Source organism: Schistocerca nitens, chromosome 7 (genome assembly GCF_023898315.1).
Source record: "Schistocerca nitens isolate TAMUIC-IGC-003100 chromosome 7, iqSchNite1.1, whole genome shotgun sequence".
Taxonomy (NCBI): Eukaryota; Metazoa; Arthropoda; class Insecta; order Orthoptera; family Acrididae; genus Schistocerca; species Schistocerca nitens.
The window spans coordinates 356,024,760-356,049,453 of record NC_064620.1 but is presented as its reverse complement, the minus strand read 5'-3'; the positions used below and the strand labels follow the sequence as shown (position 1 = coordinate 356,049,453).

Sequence of the window (24,694 nt, the reverse complement as noted above, 5' to 3'; positions counted from 1 at the left end):
TCCTTCCGCAAGTTGTTTCAGATTTCAGTGCTGAGCCATTAACAAGTGTCAGCATGTGAACCATTCAATAAAACATCATCAGTATGGGCTTTTGGAGCTGAAGGCCCACTCGTGTACCCTTGATGACTGTACGACACAAAGCTCTCACCAGGGCCCGTCAAAACCAACATTGGACTGTTGATGACTGGAAACATGTTGCCTGGTTCGACAAGTCTCGTTTCAAATTGTATCGAGTGGATGGCCGTGTACGGGTATGGAGACAACCTCATGAATCCATGGAACCTGCATGTCATCAGGAAACTGTTCATACTGGTGGAGGCTCTGTAATGGCGTGGGGCAAGTGCAATTGGAGTGACACGGGACCCCTGATACATCTAGATACGACTCTGACAGGTGACATATACGTAAGCGTCCTGTCTGATCACCTGTATCAATTCATATCCATTGTGCATTCTGACGGACTTGGACAATTCCAGCAGGACAATGCAACACCCCATGTGTTCAGAACTGCTACAGAGTGGCTCCAGGAACACTCTTCTTAAACACTTCTGCTGCCCACCAAACTCCCCAGATATGGAGATTATTGAGCATATCTGGGATGCCTTGCAACATGCTGTTCAGAAGAGATTTCCACCCCTCATACTCTTATGGTTTTATGAACAGCCCTGCAGGATTCATGATGTCAGTTCCCTCCAGCACTACTTCAGACATTAGTCAAGTCTATGCCATGTCATGCTGTGGCACTTCTGTGTGCTTGCGGAGGCCCTACACAATATTAGGCAGGTGTACCAGTTTCTTTGGCTCTTCAATGTATTATAATTGCATGAGTTACGAATGTCTTGTCTCATTAGACTGCACAACGCAAATACAGTTTGACAAAACAAAACATCAGAGATGAGTAATATCAGAACAACTGTTTAAAAACTTTATTTGTTTTTTCTTTTACGCTGTTGCTATTGTTATTGTGAGTGCTGTTCTTCCATGACCACAATGAACCTTCATCTCGTCCTGTATATAAGCTGCCCCCACATGCCTCATATTACCTGTAAATATTAATAGAAAATTTTTTCCCATAGTATGCTGTTTGAAACTTGACTATTAATAGAAAGTAAATATTAAATATTGTTATGATCGTTCATCACGGAAAGTGTTCCTATCATTTCCCCTAAAATGATAGGTAACACCTCAGTGTGAGCCAGAAATTCATTCAGTGTATGTATGCAGTGACAGCAGCTATTGAGATATTCCTTCATCTGATGATATTACATACTAATGATGTGCTTCAAAACTGTAAAAATCAGACTCTCAGCAGCAGAAATAATGGCTTTAGGTTAAAAGTCAACAAAAGTTAGTGCATTGAATATGGACTTTAGACTAACAGCACAATAATTATAAGAACCAAACACTCAGTAATACTGCATAATTTAAGTACCTCAGCTCTAATACAAATTCAGCTGGTGAGATATTCCCAGACATTCTAGTATGAGTAAATGCTGCTTGGCTAAGATGGGGGCGAGTCATTGCAGAGCTTTGTGACAAGAAAGTACCCACTCATTTTAAGGGGCAGTTGATAGATCTGTCACTGGCTCTGTACAGTTCAGAATGATGGGCACCAACAACAAGTTATAAACAAGTACTGCTTGAATCAAAAATGTTGCACTGGTTGACAGGTATCACAAGACTAGAGCATATGAAAAATTAAAATGTAAGGGAAGAAAAACACTCCTTATGTCATATGGGTACATTACCAGACATAAGAACAGATCTGTGGCAAAAAATTCATTAAGATCCAGGAGAAAGTCAACCACCTGGCCATTCTAAGAACTTAGGGCTAAACAAGATCAAGGGTTACTTGTGAGTGACAGGTCTCAAACTCAAGTTTGCTCCTGAGAGAAAGTTGTAGTATAAAGCAACCAAACAAGTAGATCCTGTAGGAATGCAAGACACAGATTAGGAAGAAGTTTTCTGTGGTGCAGGCATTGTCCCAATTAGGGATTGCATTTACCAATATGACAGACACCCCACAACATGGTTTTAATGTCCAAAATTGATTATATGAACAAGTGAATGAAATAATATAATTTCACTGTTCATTACACACTAAGTGTTCTAAATCTTACCAAACCATTGTGTCTTGCACTGGAAAACAATTAGGACTACTTACACCCTCCAGTATTTGTTAAGAAATTGGAAAAGCCTCTTTGTACAGAATGGTTTGCAGTTCTATTGACTGCCGTTCAGAATTGTGACATAAAAATCTTTGGCTGTTTCAGATGTCAAGTTATTTTGGTTAACATCTTTAGCAACAAAATTAAGATACACTCATAAGCAGCTGATTCATTTCCAGTAACATTTAGCGCCCTCTTTTGCCCTGATGGATGGCCTCCATGAGAGAACAAAAGAAGTGGGGGAACTATGTCAATCCATGTCTGTCCAGCTGCCGACAACAGCTCACTATATGCTTATCAGGAAGGAGGTCAGGTGAGCTGGATAGCCACACAAGTGCCCTCAAGTTATCAGCTGATGTTGATGTAGAATGACCACTAGGCAGCTGAGCTGACGTATTTTGTGTCTCACAAAAATGGTTAAATTATTGAATTACCTCGCTGTGCTTTATGCCAATTTTGTATGCAACTCTTCTTGTGGTAAAGTGACAATGCTTTAAGAGTATAAGCTTAAAACTAACCTTTGATACAAGTTCACAGACTGTACAGTGGACACAAGTCACATCATCCTGTTCATGATCAGAGAATCTGTGAGTACTACTGAACTGCTCTGAAAATAACATCCTACTTGTATCTCCATTACATAGGTGGCTTTTGCATTGATTTTCTGTAATCAAAAGAGTATTGAAAAAGAGGCACTGACTAGGAAAGTCAAACTATGCAAATTGTGAAGTTTCTTCCAAACTTTTCAGAGTAATTTATTACTGACTGCATCGATTAGCATATTCTTGGAATGTAGCTACACAGTGCAACATAATTAAAGGACCAGTTTTATGAAACCCCATACCAGTTTTATGAAACCCCATAATTGACTACCATTGTGACACGTAAGTTTGAAATTTGGCTCAAAGGCACCTACAACCTACCTCTGTAATGGTGCAAAAGCATGGCATCCTTGTGTTTGGCAACACTTCAAACAGCATGGTGTCCAACTTACACCACTTATTGCCCGAACTGCACATTTCTGAGCCCAAAAAACCTTGTAGAATGGGAAGAGTTACCCCAAAATATAATACCATACAATATAAGCGAATGAAAATAAGCAAAATAGACTAATTTTCTTATCGAGCTTTCACTTCAGATATTGTTCAAGTAATAAAATTGGCAGCATTAAGTCTTTGAACAAGATCCTGAACTTGGGTTTTCCATGACAGTTTACTATCTATCTGAAAACCTTGAAATTTGAACTGTCCAGTTTCACGAATTTTATGTGTTGTCACTGACAATTCTCAATTTTTCACAAACATAACTTATATTGGTGTCAAGTTCACAAGGTTGATCACTGAACAACAAATGAAAGGTAACAATAATGATGCCAGTAAAGGTCTCCTAATTGAGGCAAACGAAATTTCACTTCTAATTTTCCACAAATGTTTGTGGTAACACACACACACACACACACTAGTAAGAGTCCAATTCAGGGATGAAGACGTAATCTTCAGCGGTTGAAGTACACGAGGTTGGCATCTGGAGTGAACTGAACTCGGGGGCTGGCTGTAGCCCCTAAATAGCTGTCTCCAGCTACCAGGTTTTGGCGTAGTGATAGTTCCTGCAGGCTGTGACTTGAGTTCCCCCTGCAGGAAATAGCTCGGAATGTCTGCTTCCATTATCTTGTATGTAAATAGCTGCTGTTTACCATGGTGCTTTTGGTACGCCTTTTACATAGACAACCTCATCCTCTGTGGTGTCATATGGGTTGCCGGCCCTCAGGGGCTACCTTGGCTCTGGCGTAACACCTCTCCCCCCTCGGAAAAGCTGGTGTGGCACAGGCAACCGTGGGGGAGAGAGTATCAATATAGCTTGGTGCTGTAGGCTGATCTGCAGCTAAGTCCTCCTAAATGAGGCAGGCGAACCCAGCCGCTGGAGAGTAGGGTGCCGCCTTCCATGTGAGGCAGCTGGAACACTGCAGCAGTGGTGGTTGCGAGGCGACGTCGGGCTGGGCAAGCGGCATGATGCGCACGTTGTTCAACCGAGGTGGCACTGAAGAGGGGCCACGAAGTGGGTTCTGGGGAAGGTCCCGGAGCTGTCCCAGGTCCAGAGTATGCGGCAGCGTGGGGCTAGCAGCTGGCGTCTGCTGGCTATCTCCGAGAAGATCATCCACCAGCTGAGGAGAGGGCATCAACAGAGGCCCCAAGGAAGGGACCGGCAATGGGAGAGAGAGAGAGGAGCCGGCATTTGGGGCTGTGGCTGCTCGAGGAAACGAGGAAGCTGTTGGTTGCAGTGACGCGAAACCATGCTGTCATCCAGACATACGTGAAACAGTTGTCAACCACAGGGCCGTATAATGAGCCCCAGAAGCCAGCTGGGCGAGGGCCCGAAACTGTGAGCCTGGGGACAGAAAGGAAGGGTAAAGACGTGGTGGATATCATTATCGTGGCAGAATTTGCAAACTCTTGACTGCGAAATTGCGGGCCATTGTCTGACACCAAGATGACGGGAAGGCCTTCAATAGAAAATATTTTTGACAGGTCCATGATGGTATTCTCTGTGGTGATAGAGGAGCATCGGATAATGAAAGGAAAGTGGGAGTAGGCATCCGTGACAAGTAACCAGTAAATGCCGAGGAAGGGTCCCGCAAAATCCACATGGATGTGTTCCCATGGCAGGGAGGGGGCCGGCCAGGATTGGAAGGACCAGCGCAGTGTGGGAAGGGCCTGGGTACACTGCTGACAACCCCAGACCATGCGCTCCAAGTCCACTGTCATGCCACCATCTCGGTGACGTGGGAGGGTTTTCGTCGACGAGCGAGGGTTTTCATCAGGGCAATACCCCAGTGACCTTCATTATGACATGGAGAATCTGGGACTGCAGGGAAGTTGGTACGATGACTCATGGATTGGCGTCATTTTTTGCATGGAGGAACAACCTATTGAAGGCCACCAGTTGATGGCGGATGGAGAAGAAGAATCGGAGGTCAGCCTGGGCGCAAGGCGGATGAAGCATTGGCCAGTTGCGGAGCACATAGCAGCGTACTAGTTGGAGGAGCGGATCTGCCGTTGTCACTGCAGCCACCCTCTTAGTTGTGACTGGGAATGCAGCTAACGCATCCTGTATGTCGTCATTGACCTGAAAAATTAGGAGGTCCGATGAATCGAATGCTGAATCCTGGCCGAAGGGAACTGAGACATAGCATCGACGTTGGCATGCTCTGGGAGGTGGGCTGGAAATGGATGGTGTACCTAAAACGTGAAAGGAATAGGGCCCATCACTGCAGGTGGTGGGAAGTCTTCATGGGTAACTGGGTTGATGGGGAAAATAAGGCCACGAGGGGCATATGGTCAGTGCTTAAGCGAAAAGACGTACCGTAAAGGTACGGGAGGAATTTGGTACAGGCAAACACGATGGCTAGGGCCTCCTTCTCAATTTGGGAATATTTGAATTGGACCTCTGTAAGGTATTTAGATATGTATGTCGCCAGGCATTCCAATCCATCTGGAAGACGGTGCGAAAGCACAGCCCCAACGCCATAGTCTGAGGCGTTTGTAGCCAAGAGGAGAGGAAGAGAGGAGTTATATAGCATGAGACACACAGCAGAGTGCAACCTCCACCTTAAAGTTTGGAAAGCCGATTCACAAGCCAGGGACCAATGAAAAGGCATGTTCTTTTGACATAAGTGCTAGAGGGGTGCCACAATGTGGGCGGGTGAGGGAATGAACTTTCGATAGTAAGCAATTTTACCCAGGAATGAGCGCAATTAGTCGATGTCGTGCAGACGAGGAAGGGCCGTTATAGCGGTGATGTGGGATGAGGTAGGTGATATGCCATCATGGGAAATGATGTGACCCAGGTAGGAGATAGCAGGTTCAGAAAAGGGGCATTTAGCAAGGCTGCATTTTAGGCTCACAGTCTGCAGGTGCCAGGAACAATTGTCGCAGATGACTGAGATGTTCATCCGCGTTACGGCCGGTGACGACGATGTCATCAAGATGGTTTATACAACCTGGCACATCCCGCAAGAGCTGTTCCAAGTAATACTGAAAGATAGCCAGTGCACTAGCAATGCCATACATGAGGCAGTTCTACCGGAACAGCGCAAACGGTGTGTTGACGATGGTCAAGTAAGTAGAAGGTTCATCTAAAGGTAATAGGAGGTAGGCCTCGGCAAGATCGATTTTCGAAAAAAATTGTCCCCCTGTGAGTTACGAGAATAGGTCCTCGAGTCACAGGAGGGGATAGTCTTCAACCTGTAGCTGTGGGTTAAGCGTAGCCTTGAAGTCACCACAAACTCAAAGATGCCCATCTGGTCTCTTGAGGACGACCTACGGTGTTGCCCACAAACTGTGATGGACCAGAGTGACGACTCCCTCCATGGTGAGGTGATACATTTCTTGTTGAAGAGGCTGCTAAATGGCGTGGGGAACCTGCCGGGCCTGGAAGTACTTCGGGCAGGGAGACGGTTTCAGCTGGAGCGAGGCATGAAAATCTTGAGCACAGCCAACGCCTGGTGAGAAGAGGTCCTGGAATTCCGTGCACAAGGTATTGACTGCCTGGAACAGAACCTGGGAAGACACCCAGATGAACATTGTTGTCTATGGCGAAGCCAAAGGCCCGGAAGGCATCCAACCCGAAGAGATTCCCCGTGGCCGCATTGTTGATCACAAGGAAGTTAACTTCCCGGCGAACTGATTTATACATGACAGAAGTCATGAACTGACCCAAGACGGTGATCGCTTGCTTATTATAAGTAAGGAGACGCTGAGTTGTGGGCGCCAGGGGGGTTGCCCAAATCTTTGCATAAGAGGAATAGTTGATCAGTGAGACCGCTGCTCCGGTATCCACCTGCATCTGCAGCAGCCGACCGTTGACCTGAACATCAGTCATCAGCTTGGAAGATACCGAACACTGCACCTGGTTGATACCCATGGGTATAGGTCCCCGACGGTCATTGGCCAGATGAGGAGGGGGCTGCCGAGATTGGCAGACCGAACTGACATGTCCGTTACAGGTACACACAGCACAATAAGCTCACCTGTCAGGGCAGTCTTCCCGTGCATGGTTCTTAAAGCATCCTGGGCAGGATGGCAGCCAGAGGGGCTGGCGGAACTGACGAGGGTGCAGGGGTCTCCGTGCACCAACGGTCTGCACCAGACCCGCGGAGCCATCCGAGGGCGCAAAGTCCTGGACAGGGTGACTGCCCTATCGACGCTGTGCAGAACAGGATGGTTGGTGCCGGTCATCAGAATAGGTGGCAGCAACAACTGCAACCTCCGCCAGTGATGCGACGGGTTCCGAGGCATAGAGACTTCGTACTTGAATGCTAGATCAGTGATCTGGTCCAGAGTAGGATTGCTGAGTCTGAGGGCGTCGCGCCGGAAAGCCGCCTGGATGAGGTGGTCGTAGACCATCTCGTCCGCGTAGGATTCTTTGGAGACTCATGTGTTGAAGTGACATTTCCGGCTGAGGCCATGCAGTTCTGCTGCCCACTGGCGATAGGATTGGCCAGCCTTCTTGCGGCACTGTTAAAATTCGACACGGGCAGCCAACTCGTGGAACCTTCATTGGTAGTAAGCTGTGAGAACCTCACAAATCTGGGAGAAAGTCAAAGAATTGGAGGTCGAGGTTGGAGATTCATCAAGAGAACACATACACTTTGGACTGCTGGAGCCACTTCTCGTACATTTCCCAGTCTTCAGCATCCTCATTGAAAGCGGAAAATGGCGGGGGCGGCGGAACCGGGCGGTTTTGCAAGAGTTCTGTAAATAAACATTCCTATGTATCCTGAGATTTTTTGAAAAACTGTTGAAAGCCTTGTAGTAAGTCGTGCACACTTTGGAGCAGCTGCTGAAGTACAATAACAATGCCAATAAAAGTCTCCTAATCGAGGCAAACAAAAGTTCACTTCTAATTTTCCACAAAGGTTCGTGGTAACACACACACACACACACACACACACACACACACACACACACACACACACACACACACTAGTAAGGGAGTAAGGGTCCAATTCATAGACGAAGACGTAATCTTCAGCAGTCGAAGTACAAGAGGTTGCCATCCGGAGTGAACTGAACTTCAGGGCTGGTTCTAGCCCCTAAATAGTTGTCTCTAGCCAATCAGGTTTTGGCGTAGTGATACTTTGTGCAGGCCATGGCTCGAGCTCCCCCTGCAGGAAGTAGTGCTTGGAATGTCTGTTTCCATTACCTAGTATGTAAATAGCCGGTGTTTACCATGGTGCTTTTGATATGCCTTGGACATAGACAACCTCATCCTCTGTGGTGTAATATGGGTTGCTGGCCCTCAGGGGCTACCTTGGCTCCGGCATAACAATATGCCCATTCTGTGAAATTAAAATGCTGGGTTTTGTTGAACAGTGTGTTAGAAACTGTAAAGACAGAGTCTTACTGTGATTTAGCATTAGTTTATTTTTTACAAGCCATGAACTTATGTAATTAACTGTACTATTTGAAACAGCCAGTGTTGCATACAACACCCTTTACTACCAAGCTAATGTCTTTGGCAAACAGAAATGTTTTAGAATTACCTGTAAAACCAGAGGGCAAATCATTTATATAAATAAGGAACAGGAGTGGCCGCAACACTGATCCCTGGGGCTCTCCCCATTTGACTGTACCCCACTCAGACCCCACATCACAGCCATTCTGAACACTGTGAATAATGACCTTTTGCTGTCTGTTGTTAAAGTAAGAGGTGAACCAATTGTGAGCTACTCCCCGTATTCCGTAATGGTCCAACTTCTGGAGCAATATTTTGTGATCAACACAATCAAACGCCTTAATTAAATAAAAAAAAATATGCCTACAGTTCAAAACCTTTAGTTTAATCCCTCCAGTACCTCACAGAGAAAAGGGAATATAATATTTTCTGTTGTTAAACAACTTCTGAAGCCGAATTGTACATTTGATAGCAAATTATGTGATATAAAATGATTAATTACCCTTACATGCACAGCCTTTTGAATAACTTTAGCAAACATTGATGGCGTAGAAATAGGTCTAAAATTGTCTACCTTATCCCTTTCTCCCTTTTTATAAAGTGGCTTTACTAATGAGTACAGCACCGGCCTTGCCGCAGTGGATACACATGTTCCCGTCAGATAACCGAAGTTAAGTGCTGTTGGGCGTGGCCGGCACTTGGACGGGTGACCATCTGGGCCGTCATGCACTGTTGCCATTTTTTGGGGTGCACTCAGCCTCGTGATGCCTATTGAAGAGCTACTCGACCGAATAGTAGCAGCTCCGGTCAAAGAAAACCATCGTAACGACCAGGAGAGCAGTGTGCTGACCACACCCCCTCCTACCCGCATCCTCAGCTGAGGATGACATGGCGGTCAGATGGTCCCAATGGGCCACTTGTGGTCTGAAGACAGAGTTGTTTTTTCTTTTTTACTACTGAGTATTTTAATTGTTCAGGAAACTGACCATTCTTAAAGGAAAAATTAAAAATATGGCTAAGTACAGGGCTAAAATGTGCAGCACAGCGCAGTACTTTAGTATTCTGCTAGGCACTTCATCATGTCCATGAGAGTCCCTAGCCTTCAGTGATTTAATTATTGACTCAATGTCCACCTTGTCAGTATCACAGAGGAGTATTTCAGACACCAGTCTCGGAAAGGCACTTTTCAAGAGATTTATGAGATTCCCTGTAGAAACTAAGTTTTATTTAATTAACCAGCAATGATCAGAAAATGATAGTTTAATACTGTACATATATCTGACTTATCAGTAACAGAAATATTTTTACTATGAACTGACTCCATATTGTCGACCTTGTGCTGATGACCAGACACTTCCTTCACAATGGACCATATAGTTTTAATTTTATCCTGTGAATTAGCTATTCTATTTGTGTACCACATACTCTTTGCCTTCCTAATGACATTTTAAGCACCTTACAATACTGTTTGTAATGGGTTACTGTAGCTTGACTGTGATTATTTCTAACATTTTGATACAATTCCTGCTTTGTTCTACATGATATCCTTGTCCCACTAGTCAGCCACCCAGGCTGCTGTTCACTGCTAGTGCCCCATTTAGAATGTTGTAGTGGAAAGCAACTCTCAAGGAGCATGAGAAATGTGTCAAGGAAAGCACTGTATTTGTCATCTATGTTATCATCACTACAAGCATCCTGCCACTCTTGTTCAAAAACTCTCTATTGCCACTGGATTAGCTTTCCTACATAGTTTGTAATTATATGTGACATTTGTTTGAATTGTTTTTGCTGCCTCTGTGATGGAAGTCAGAACTGCAACACTGAGCACTGAAATCATGCACTTTTGTTATAGATGGCTGAGGAAAACAGTTCAGACACACCACCACTCACAAAAAGGCCTTAGAAGATGGCACAAAAGGCATCAATAAAACCACTCCTTCCCTTTGGATGTTGATTCCCACATATTTCACAGTTGAAAACATCAGTTTGCACTGCAGTCAGCAACAGGACAATGTTCTTGACAGTTTTTGACACTGCATGCTTCAGCCCTTTTCTAAGGACACCATGGACCAGCAACACAATTGAATGCAATTGCTCCACTTTGGAGAGCAGTGTGACCACAATATTTGCTCTGGTGTACTGGGTGACACTGCTGGGGAACATTCAAAACCCTTTGACAAAATAGGAACTGGATCTGAAGCAGAAAAGGGTACTTATGATTTGTCAGCCCTCCTGTTTCATGTCCTCTGTGGTATGATTCTGGAGTGGTGCAAGATTGTGTGAATGCCTCTGCGAAGGAGGCCAGAACCATGACATCTGGTGTTGAAATCATGAGGTCTTTTAATGGGTGGCCAAGGAAAACATTTCAGACACACTGCTGTAAAGGATCAAAACGAATACAATACCAAAGGGTCCATCTAAGAGCCCCCAGTTTGGCAGTTCACTTGGTGGCACCCACCTACATTTATTGAGAATTTTAAAAATGCGCCTTTACAGAGAAAACCTGTGAAGTAGCCCTAGGCACCTGCAGGCAGGAACCTTCTGACACCCCTCCAATGTCAGTTGCCTGCCTGCAGGTGCCTAGGACTTCTTCACAGGTTTTCTCTGTAAAGGCGCATTTTTAAAATTCTCAATTAATGTGGGCAGGTGCCACTGAGGGTATTGCTGAACTAAGCGGTTGTTAGCCCAAAATGTCCTTAGGGAAGGGCTGAAGTATCCAAGAGATATCAGCAGTATCAACAACTTTCAAGAACATTGTCCTGTTGCTCATCGCACTACCAACTGCCACTTTCGACCACAAAATGTGTGGGAATCAGCACCGCAAGGGACGTAGTAGTTTCACTGACACAATTTGTGCCATTCCCTAAGGCCTTTTCGTTTTGATCCTCTGCAGCAGTGTGTCTGAAATGTTTTCCTCGGCCAACAATTAAAAAAACCTCATGATTTCAACACCGGATGTTGTGCTTCTGACCTCCTTCCTCCTTTGCAGAGGCAGAAGAAGGGGTTAAATATGGGTAAGAGGGGGTGTCATGACCTTTTCATCATGTAACATATCTACAGTGCTATCGAGCAGAACCATGGTGAAATTTGGTGCTAATTAACCCACCTTACACCTACCATTTTTTTTCTTTTCTTCCCCATGTGTTGACATCTTGCTGTTTAAAGTGTTGCCAAGCTTGAGTGTAACATCACAGTGCCCAGCTTTGGCACCATTGCAGAGGAAGGTTGTAAGTACCTTTGAGTCAAATTTCAAACTTATGCATCACAATGGGAGACAATCAAGGGGTTTTGAAAAAGTGGTCCTTTAACATCTTCTTGATGATCTACTAGTAGTTTATTTCCATTTGGACCTGACTTTTTTCAACTTGAACTGAAACTAAATGACTCAACAATGCAACATATACTCTGAAAAAAATACCACCATATCAATATAATTTTGACATGATGCCACAGTAGCATGTACACACTGGCGAGGATAAACAGTGACATTATGGTAACCAAACCAGCAGGGAACCTGTGTCTATATTGAAAATGGTTGTTTTCAAGTTTTCATTCATATTCTGAATGGTATATTTCATATTTTGATCTTTTTTGTTGATGTTTTTATAAAATATATATAAAAGTGTCAAAAAAATCTTTTTATTTTTACTTTTAATGGGATACTTCTCTATTCAGGTTGAGACATAAGAAAACTCGAGTCAAATAATAACTGATAGAAATAATATATTTATTATATAGGGGAAGGTTGAGACATAAGAACTTTAGAAAACTCGAGTCAAATAATAACTGATAGAAATAATATATTTATTATATAGGGGAATAGTTATATGGACCCAAACAACTGCAAATACATAAAAATAGAACATTACATCTATATTCAAAAACCTGAATTTCAAAATATGAATGAATATATACAAGAATTATAAAGTACTAACAATATATACACTACTGACCATTAAAATTGCTACACCAATAAGAAATGCAGATGATAAAGGGGTATTCATTGGACAAATATATTATACTAGAACTGACATGTGATTACATTTTCACGCAATTTGGGTGCATAGATCCTGAGAAATCAGTACCCTGGACAACCACCTCTGGCCGTAATAATGGCCTTGATACACCTGGGCATTGAGTCAAACAGAGCTTGGATGGCGTGTACAGGTACAGCTGATACAGCTGCCCATGCAGCTTCAACACGATACTACAGTTCATCAAGAGTAGTGATTAGCGTATTGTGATGAGCCAGTTGCTCGGCCACCATTGACCAGACGTTTTCAATTGGTGAGAGATCTGGAGAATGTGCTGGCCAGGGCAGCAGTCAAACATTTTCTGTATCCGGAAAGGCCCGTACAGGACCTGCAACATGCAGTCGTGCATTATCATGCTGAAATGTACGGTTTTGCAGGGATTGAATGAAGGGTACAGCCACGGGTCATAACACATCTGAAATGTAAGGTCCACTATTCAAAGTGCTGTCAATGTGAACAACAGCTAACCGAGGCATGTAACCAGTGGCACCCCATACCATCACGCTGGGTGATGCGCCAGTATGGCGATAACGAATACACGCTTCCAATGTGCGTTCACCACGATGTCGCCAGACACGGATGCGACCATCATGATGCTGTAAACAGTACCTGGATTCATCCGAAAAAATGATGTTTTGCCATTCGTGTGCCCAGGTTTGTCATTGAGTACACCATTGCAGGTGCTCCTGTCTATGATGCAGCGTCAAGGGTAACCACAGCCATGATCCCCGAGCTGACAGTCCTTGCTGCTGCAAATGTCGTCAAACTGTTGGTGCAGATGGTTGTTGTCTTGCAAATGTCCCCATCTGTTGACTCAGGGACCGAGACATGGCTGTATGATCCGTTACAGCCATGCAGATAAGATGCCTTTCATCTCGACTGCTAGTGATACGAGGCCATTGGGATCCAGCACTGCATTCCGTATTACCCTCCTGAACACACCAATTCCATATTCTGCTAACAGTCATTGGATCTCGACCAATACGAGCAGCAATGTCACGATACAATAAACCGAAATCGCGATAGGCTACGATCCGACCTTTATCAAAGTCGGAAACGTGATGGTACACATTTCCCCCCCCTTACAAGAGGCATCATAACAACATTTTACCAGGCAACACCGGTCAACTGCTGTTTGTGTATGAGAAATCAGTTGGAAACTTTCCTCATGTCTGCACGTTGTAGGTGTCACCACTGGCACCAACCTAGATTGAATGCTCTGAAAAGCTAATCATTTGCATATCACAGCATCTTCTTCCTGTCGGTTAAATTTCGCGTCTGTAGCACGTCATCTTCGTGGTGTAGCAATTTTAATGGCCAGTAGTGTACATAATTTATCTAGATGTATAATAATGAAGAAACAGAATTATAAAATAGCACATGCAGTTATCTCTTAAGTTTCAACACAAAAAAGTAATAACAACAATGAAAAGACTAGTACCTATAGTACTCCATAAAGTAGGGAGGGCAAAACCAAATTGATGCACTCTCCTTTTCTTCCTGTCCATACAATTTTTACTGCAGGATTTTCTTGTTCTGGAGCAAATTTGAAACAATGACCAGCTGGAAATCATGAAGATTGATTTTTTTCTGTCACACACTTCAGGTATAATAGTGTGCATTTTCCAATATGAGATGAAATGCATGAAGTCCAGCATTCTTATATCGTTTCAATGTCTTGTAGGAAATAGGATAACAGGCAATCATTTCATTGCTACTGTCAATCCCTTTCACATATTTATTGCACTGGGCAATCATCTTTGGTTTCTTGATGGATATTCCAAGGTGAGTTCTCGTGTCCGCCATTTTGCCTCTGAATTCCTTGGATATGGCCAGCATTTCCCATTTTTCCTTCCATTTACAAACATATACACCATATTCTTTGAAACAAGAAACTGACTCTCCTGTTTCCAATTTCATCCCAACAATTTCTTGTGGATCACCCACCTGATTGGAGTCAGGAGTACCAGTGCAGAAGTTTTTTTTTTTTTTTTTTTTTTTTTTTTTTTTTGCAAGTATTTCATTGGCGAGGGAGTAAAAGTAAATATTATAATAATTGTCCATAAAAAGCTGTGGCCAACATCTGATTTCCCCTTTGTCATTTTCTTATCCACTTTTGAAGTGTGATCCTTCCCTCCTATACAGGGTTCTCAGCACCACTGTATAATTGTGGAGTTAATTTATCAGCCCATTAGGATCAGCTAACATGCACAGTTTCATCTCATATTTATGGCACTTCCCCTGTTTGTACTGGCGAAACATAAGTCTTCCTCTTCAACGGAACATGCCTTATCTTTCAAGAGGTTTTTCCATGGGTAATAGATTTTCTCCATGGTGTTATCAAAATGATCTATCACTGGCACAATTTGTTTGTTAGATGGCATTCCAGCATAACTTCTGGCAAAATGTAGACTTCTCATCCGTAAGTATTTAATGATGGGCAATCTAAATTGATGGTTTGTTTTCCAATAATCCTTCGCCCTATTCATCTTCACAAACCCTATGTAAAATATTATGCCCAAAAACATTTTCATTTCTTCAAAGGTGATATCTTTCCAAGAAATTATATAACATGCTCATTTTCGCTGTTGAAAAACACTTCCAAAGCAAAAGCATTTGTCTCTTCCACTATTAAAGAAGTATTGGGTAACTAACAAGAAGAAAAATAATATTGGTGTGATAGGGAAGGAGGGTCTCCAAAAGTCCTGGAGAACCAGTAAAAGATATCTCCCTCCTATTATGTGGTGGTTCCTCACTCCATTTGTCTTCAGGGAGAAAAATGGGTGATATGGGAACCTGGTGGTGTTGAGAAACTGTGCAAGGTTTTGAAGCCTCATTACTGGGCCCTGCCATTGTTGTCAGTAGCACCAGGTATGTCTGTAGCACAGGGTACATCTTGAAAGTTAACAGGTTCTGCTTCATCCTCATCTGAATTTGATTCATCCTATAATAATATTCTAACTCATCATCTGTCCATTTTTCATACTCTAAGCAGTTAATGACTTCATCTGCAGTGTAGGTTTTTCTCTTTCTGCTTCCAGATAGCCTGATAAATGGACTCTCCGACATACAAAAAATGGAAAAGAAGAGAAGTATTAAATATTGCCCCCAGGAAATAGTATTTATAGAAAAATTAGAACATGATAATTATTTAGTTACAAAGGAAAGCAAAATCTCATTAGTGAACATATGTCAGCTAATGGGAGGAATAACAGTTTTATTTATTTTTGGAAAATTTTTGCTCTGATAACAGAATGGAGGTGGGGATGTTCTTCAGGACAATATTATGGAAATGGAAGAGAATGTAGATGAAGATGAAATTGGAGATATGTTACTGTGTGAAGAGTTTGACAGAGCACTGAAAGACCTAAGTCGAAACAAGGCCCCGGGAGTAGACGACATTCCATTATAACCACTGACAGCCTCGGGAGAGCCAGGCCTAACAAAACTCTACCATCTAGTGAGCAAGATGTATGAGATGGGCGAAATACCCTCAGACTTCAAGAAGAATATAATAATTACAATCCCAAAGAAAGCAGGTGTTGACAGATGTGAAAATTACCAAACTATCAATTTAATAAGCCACAGGTGCAAAACACTAACATGAATTCTTTACAGACAAATGGAAAAACTGGTAGAAGCCAACCTCAGGGAAGATCAGTTTGGATTCCAGAGAAATGTTGGAACACGTGAGGCAATACTGACCCTACGACTTATCTTAGAAGATAGATTAAGGAAAAGTAAACCTACGTTTCTTGCATTTGTAAACTTAGAGAAAGCTTTTGACAATGTTAACTGGAATACTCTCTTTCAAATTCTGAAGGTGGCAGGGGTAAAATACAGGGAATGAAAGGCTATTTACAATTTGTACAGAAACCAGATGGCAGTTATAAGAGTCGAGAGGCATGAAAGGGAATGGAGTGAGACAGGGTTGTAGCCTATACCCGATGTTATTCAACCTGAATATTGAGCAAGCAGTAAAGGGAACAAAAGATAAATTCGGAGTAGGAATTAAAATCCATGGAGAAGAAATAAAAACTTTGAGGTTTTCCGATGACATTGTAATTCTGTCAGAGACAGCAAGGGACCTGGAAGAGCAGCTGAACAGAATGGACAGTGTCTTGAGAGGAGGGTATAAGATGAACATCAACAAAAGCAAAATGAGGATAATGGAATGTAGTTGAATTAAATAGGGTGATGCTGTGGGAATTAGATTAGGAAATGAGATGCATAAAGTAGTAAATGAGGTTTGCTATTTGGGGAGCAAAATAACTGATGATGGTCGAAGTAGAGAGGATATAAAATGTAGACTGACAATGGCAAGGAAAGTGTTTCTGAGAAGAGAAATTTGTTAACATGAAGTATAGATTTAAGTGTCAGGAAATCATTTCTGAAAGTATTTGTATGGAGTGTAGCCATGTATGGAAGTGAAATGTGGATGATAAATAGTTTAGACAAGAAGAGAATAGAAGCTTTCAAAATGTGGTGCTACAGAAGAATGCTGAAGATTAGATGGGTAGACCACATAACTAATGAGGAGGTATTGAATAGAATTGGAGAGAAAAGAAATTTGTGGCACAACTTGACTAGAAGAAGGGCTCGGCGGGTAGGGCATATTTTGAGGCATCAAGGGATCACCAATTTAGTATTGGAGGGCAGCATGGAGGGTAAAAATCATAGAGGGAGACCAAGAGATGAATGCACTAAACGGATTCAGAAGGATGTAGGTTGCAGTAGGTACTGGGAGATGAAGAAGCTAGCACAGGATAGAGTAGCATGGAGAGCTGCATCAAACCAGTCTCTGGACTGAAGACCACAACAACAACAACAAAACATGCCCAAAGAACTCATTTATTCACTGATGGAAAACATCCATTGAAATGGAAATACAAGCATGAAATGACACTGTGTTGTAAAATACCTAGAACAGTTAAGGACATAGCCAGAAACGTTTTGACACCCCTCCCTCCGCCTGCTCCTTCCCCCCACCCCCAATTTCATTAAAAGGCCCAGGTACCTCTGCAAAAAATCTTGTGTATGTCCTTGACAAATCGATTTTATCAAATAAATTATTTCATTAACTTACCTTTGTGAACAAAAAGAAAAATATCAAAATGCTACTGTAATAAAAATGAAATTTTGATGTGCTGGAACAAATTCATTTCACACTACAACTAATGAACGAACCAGTCTAAATGACAGCAAAACATCTGCTGAGAGCCTGACCAGAGTATCACTTTTAACCTACAAGCCAGGCCGAGGGTACGAGCCTTGGCACTGTGAGGATCGATGATGCCACACAAGCGTGCTCCATCCAGTAGGCACGGCGGCCCTCATGCCCCGATGGTATGAGCTGTCTTGAACGTGGTAATTGTTGCGCATTGTAGTTCTCAACTGACAAAACTCCTAGGCAACCAGATTGTATGTAAAGCTTTGAAAAGCTTGTTTTGCAGTACCAGAGATGTTGGAGAATAACAGTGATATGGGGAAAATTCACTGTGAATTGTGTGACCTTTGTGGGTCTTCAGAATCGAATTAAGAAACAATATGGCACTGAGCATCTAAGGAAAACTATACGAAGTGCATGGTAAGAGTGGCTTGCTTAGTAATTAGCCATAAGACAAAGACGAGCCCATAAGATAAAACATTTGAAGATTGTTAGTCCTCTATAGTCTACATTATGAAATTTCCACTGGTGAAATGGATAATGTTGCACAAAATTTTTACAGAGGAACTTTGTCCAAGCTGAACACAAATACATTATTGACAGATGATCACAAAACATTTAATGTGGGTAGTTTACAAACATTCTCTCGCTTGATCCTTGTGTTCCTCATTTTACACCAGTGATTAGCAGATCATCCTACAACACAAAATAATGGCTGACTTCTCTACTTTCCAAATATAGAGAAGTGTTGGAAACTTTCTCAACTGACAAGACTCCCTGCCAACCAAAATCAATGGAGAGTCTTTTTAAAGCTTGTTTGGCAGTACCAAAGATGTTGGAGAATAATGATGACAATGAGCAAAGAAAAAGGTATCTTTGTTTGTGGAGTCTAATAAATTTTTCACTTGTGCTGTTTTCTAGCCTGTGAGCCCACACTTTTGACGTATGTTTTGTAAGTTTACATTTTCTGCCATAAGCAGGCTCTGATGTCTTCTCTGAACATATGAAAACTGTGGTGAGTCTCCATATCTTTTAAACTGTTGAATGGTACATAGTTTTGTGTGCATCTCTTCTCTGTGAATGGCCAACAAATTTCATTTTGACTGTTTATTCCAGAAAATCTGAATGATCACATTGTCCTTCCTTCAACTATTTTTATCTCATTATGTACAATTTAACTTGAATTTGTCAGCTTATCATTTTGGGGTTATGTGTTTCAGATTTAGGTCAACTCACCTCTCTTCGCTGCCTTCTTGTTGATGGAAACCACTTATCACATTTGCCTAGTAGTATTGGGCGACTGTCACAACTACAGTGCTTAAATGTGTCCAGTAATTTTCTGAAGTGGCTTCCAATGGTAACACTTCCTGCTGGATGTGAACTGGATGTCAGCAATAATACGACTCTCACGTTTTTGCCTGCAAAGATGCTGACTCTTCTCCCAAGGATAAAACTGGATGGGTACATAGAGGCTTCGTTAACATGACAGCTATTAACAGTTTTATGATAAAAGTCCCAGGTCTTTTCTTCAAGATCAAAAATGACACTTTTGAAAAGAAATCCCTTTTCCTATGAAAAGTAATTATGTGCCATGGAAATCTGAAGGCATGGGAGAGTAAGAAACATAGCAATCAGTGGAAACTGCATGTGTGTATTAACTGTGGTTCAACTCCTAAAAATCTTTATTATTTTGTCAAACATTACACTTTATTTCAATTTTAATATTAAAACTATTGTATGTAACGATACACTTAACTTCCTTTGCATGTAAAGTCACAATGTGAAGTTGTAATCCACAATATTTCTCCCTTAAATGCATGTCTATAAGAAGGAAATCAGTGTTAGCACAGTTCATCACCAATTTTTGTGAAATTTAAGAAGTGTAATTTTCACAAAAAGGAAACGGTGTTGGTGTATATAGTCATTTTAAATGTATCCTTCAAAAACAAGGAAATATCTTTATCAGTTAAATCACCCCCATTACCTACACAACTGTAAATTTTTATTATGTACACTACATTAAATTTTTATCAACTTCTTTGACTAGGACAATTGTTACACATCCATTCATACCTCTTGCTGAAGACATGCAATGCAAAGTAGTGCCATATTTTCAGTAACTGTAGTCTTAGTACACACAGATATATTTTGACGAGACTGCAACTTACATCCCTCATATTACTACTAGGTTCATGCCCTTGTGGTTGCCCTAGATGCAAGACTTTTCTTAAGTACATTCGTAACATTAATTACTCCTGCCTCATTGCTGGGAAGACCTGCTTAACTCATCAAAAGGAGAGATACTCATGAGGATACCTATGCCTCGTGTTAGCTGACATACAACAGAGTGTCAGCTTTCTTTGTCAGCTTGAGGACCACTAAACTGTTAGTAACAATTAATGGACAAGAATAGTGTGTCTATACTGCTAATACTCAATGTTGTAATAGAGACAAAACTATAATGGGATACCTGTGATTCTGATGCCAGCTACACAATGTGTGTGAATTGGATTCTGTGTTCCAGCAACCCAGAACTCGATCTTCTGCCATGGATCAGGCCTCAGTTTACATGCAGGTCTTCATCACATTTGCGCTTTCACTCCCCTATTTCTGCAATCATTTTTATTAATTTTTATTACAAGTCCATCTTCTTATTTTTGTGTCATCTTTTCATTTTCTCTGACACTATGCAACTGATAGTCACAAATGCTTTTAGTTCTATTTTATTCCATTCTTATTTATGATTTATTAGCTGCACTTTGGATATGTATAATGTTTCATTTATGTCTGTTGTTAGAAATTCATCAAGGATTTCCCTCTTGTATAGCTCTGCTATACAGGGTGTTACAAAAAGGTATGGCCAACCTTTCAGGAAACATTCCTCACACACAAAGAAAGAAAATATGTTCTACATCTACATCTACATTTATACTCCGCAAGCCACCCAACGGTGTGTGGCGGAGGGCACATTACGTGCCACTGTCATTACCTCCCTTTTCTGTTCCAGTCGTGTATGGTTCGCAGGAAGAACGACTGTCTGAAAGCCTCCGTGCGCGCTCTAATCTCTCTAATTTTACATTCGTGATCTCCTCAGGAGGTATAAGTAGGGGGAAGCAATATATCCGATACCTCATCCAGAAACGCACCCTCTCGAAACCTGGCGAGCAAGCTACACCGCGATGCAGAGCGCCTCTCTTGCAGAGTGTGCCACTTGAGTTTGCTAAACATCTCCATAATGCTATCACGCTTACCAAATAACCCTGTGATGAAACACGCCGCTCTTCTTTGGATCTCCTCTATCTCCTCCGTCAACCCGATCTGGTACGGATCCCATACTGATGAGCAATACTCAAGTATAGGTCGAACGAGTGTTTTGTAAGCCACCTCCTTTGTTGATGGACTACATTTTCTAAGGACTCACCCAATGAATTTCAACCTGGTACCTGCCTTACCAACAATTAATTTTATATGATCATTCCACTTCAAATCGTTCCACACGCATACTCCCAGATATTTTACAGAAGTAACTGCTACCATTGTTTGTTCCGCTATCATATAATCATACAATAAAGGATCCTTCTTTCTATGTATTCGCAATACATTACATTTGTCTATGTTAAGGGTCAGTTGCCACTCCCTGCACCAAGTGCCTATCCACTGCAGATCTTCCTGCGTTTCGCTACAACTTTCTAATGCTGCAACTTCTCTGTATACTACAGAATCATCTGCGAAAAGCCGCATGGAACTTCTGACACTATCCACTAGGTCATTTATATATATTGTGAAAAGCAATGGTCCCATAACACTCCCCTGTGGCACGCCAGAGGTTACTTTAACGTCTGTAGACGTCTCTCCATTGATAACAACATGCTGTGTTCTGTTTGCTAAAAACTCTTCAATCCAGCCACACAGCTGGTCTGATATTCCATAGGCTCTTACTTTGTTTATCAGGCGACAGTGCGGAACTGTATCGAACACCTTCCGGAAGTCAAGGAAAATAGCATCTGCCTGGGAGCCTGTATCTGATATTTTCTGGATCTCATGAACAAATAAAGCGAGTTGGGTCTCACACGATCGCTGTTTCCGGAGTCCATGTTGATTCCTACAGAGTAGATTCTGGGTTTCCAAAAACGACATGATACACAAGCAAAAAACATGTTCTAAAATTCTACAACAGATCGACGTCAGAGATATAGGTCTATAGTTTTGCACATCTGCTCGACGATCCTTCTTGAAGACCGGGACTACCTGTGCTTTTTTCCAATCATTTGGAACATTCCTTTCCTCTAGAGACTTGCGGTACACGGCTGTTAGAAGGGGGGCAAGTTCTTTCGCATACTCTGTGTAGAATCGAATTGGTATCCCTTCAGGTCCAGTGGACTTCCCTCTGTTGAGTGATTGTAGTTGCTTTTCTATTCCTTGGACACTTATTTCAATGTCAGCCATTTTTTCGTTTGTGCAAGGATTTAGAGAAGGAACCACAGTGCGGTCTTCCTCTGTGAAACAGCTTTGGAAAAACGTGTTTAGTATTTCAGCTTTATGTGTGTCATCCTCTGTTTCAATGCCATCATCATCCCGGAGTGTCTGGATATGCTGTTTCGAGCCATTACTGATTTAACGTAAGACCAGAACTTCCTAGGATTTTCTGTCAAGTCGGTACATAGAATTTTACTTTCGAATTCACTGAACTCTTCACGCATAGCCCTCCTTACCCTAACTTTGACATCGTTTAGCTTCTGTTTGTCTGAGAGGTTTTGGCTGCGTTTAAACTTGGAGTGAAGCTCTCTTTGCTTTCGCAATAGTTTCCTAACTTTGTTGTTGAACCACGGTGGGTTTTTCCCGTCCCTCACAGTTTTACTCGGCACATACCTGTCTAAAACGCATTTTATGATTGCCTTGAACTTTTTCCATAAAAACTCAACATTGTCAGTGTTATGTGGACATGTGTCCAGAAACGCTTACTTTCCATGTTAGAGCTCATTTTATTACTTCTCTTCAAATCACATTAATCATGGAATGGAAACACACAGCAACAGAACGTACCAGCGTGACTTCAAACACTTTGTTACAGGAAATGTTCAAAATGTCCTCCGTTAGCAAGGATACATGCATCCACCCTCCGTCGCATGGAATCCCTGATGCACTGTTGCAGCCCTGGAGAATGGCATATTGTATCACAGCCGTCCACAATACGAGCACGGAGAGTCTCTACATTTAGTACTGGGGTTGCATAGACAAGAGCTTTCAAATGCCCCGTTAAATGAAAGTCAAGAGGGTTGAGGTCAGGAGGGCGTGGAGGCCATGGAATTGGTCCACCTCTACCAATCCATCGGTCACCGAATCTGTTGTTGAGAAGCGTACGAACACTTCGCCTGAAATGTGCAGGAGCTCCGTTATGCATGAACCACATGTTGTGTCGTACTTGTAAAGGCACATGTTCTAGCAGCACAGGTAGAATATCCTGTATGAAATCATGATAACGTGCTCCATTGAGCGTAGGTGGAAGAACATGGGGCCCAATCAAGACATCACCAACACTGCCTGCCCAAACGTTCACAGAAGATCTGTGTTGATGACGTGATTGTACAATTGCATGCGGATTCTCTTCAGCCCACACATGTTGATTGTGAAAATTTACAATTAGATCACGTTGGAATGAAGCCTCATCCGTAAAGAGAACATTTGCACTGAAATGAGGATTGATACTTTGTTGGATGAACCATTCGCAGAAGTGTACCCGTGGAGGCCAATCAGCTGCTGATAGTGCCTGCACACACTGTACATGGTACGGAAACAACTGGTTCTCCCGTAGCACTCTCCATACAGTGACGTGGTCAACGTTACCTTGTACAGCAGCAACTTCTCTGACGCTGACATTAGGGTTATCGGCAACTGCACGAAGAATTGCTCCCTAAGACGCTAATCAATTGCTTCGAACATCTTCCTGTTGGGACACCTTCGTTTTGGAAATCTGTCTCGATATAAACGTACCACACCACGGCTATTGCCCCGTGCTAATCCATACATCAAATGGGCATCTGCCAACTCCGCATTTGTAAACATTGCACTGACTGCAAAACCACGTTCGTGATAAACACTAACCTGTTGATGCTACATACTGATGTGCTTGATGCTAGTATTGTAGAGCAATGAGTCGCATGTCAACACAAGCACCGAAGTCAACATTACCTTCCTTCAATTGGGCCAACTGCTGGTGAATCGAGGAAGTACAGTACATACTGATGAAACTAAAATGAGCTCTAACATGGAAATTAAGCGTTTCCGGACACATGTCTACATAACATCTTTTCTTTATTTGTGTGTGAGGAAAGTTTCCTGAAAGTTTGGTCGTACCTTTTTGTAACACCCTCTATTTCTTCTGACTCAGGGTTCTGACTGAGGTGCTTCCTTAATTCCTAAATAGTCTAGCTTCCTCCTACTATTCTTTCTGTACTGAATGGAGGAGCCTCAGATTTCAAAAAGCTAGCATTTTGTCATATTTTTTAATCTCATATTATTGAAGCTTGGTAAAATTTTCACTACAGGTCTATATTTAATGCTTTATTTCATGTGTCATTCACCTGTGTTTTATGTAGTATTTGTGAAAATATAGTCAAAATATATTCTCTGGGCAGGTGCTGCCAGGAATGGCGCTATGTACTGAAAGGACCAAGACTCCTAATACTGCAGCAAAACAGCAGCTTTGCAAGTATGAGCTTGCCACTGCCCCCTCCAATGCTGGGCTGCTGTCGATGCCAGTGTTCCCATCCACAGGCTCCACCACTCCAGGAACTTTGCCTTAGGAAACTACACAGCGTGTTCACAGGTAGAAGAAAGTGTGTGCATGGCATGAAAGCTTGAATAGTAAAAGT

General features: G+C 42.3%; 1 protein-coding gene across 1 annotated transcript in view; it reads left to right on the top strand.

The window, feature by feature from the left end:
- LOC126194908 (leucine-rich repeat-containing protein 1-like) overlaps positions 1-24,694 on the top strand; it is a 60,887-nt gene that overhangs the window by 26,001 nt on the left and 10,192 nt on the right. Inside the window, exons 3-4 of the mRNA XM_049933267.1 lie at positions 19,043-19,283; positions 24,458-24,648. Of these exons, the coding sequence (XP_049789224.1) occupies positions 19,043-19,283; positions 24,458-24,648 (432 nt within the window). The remainder of the gene's footprint in view (positions 1-19,042; positions 19,284-24,457; positions 24,649-24,694) is intronic.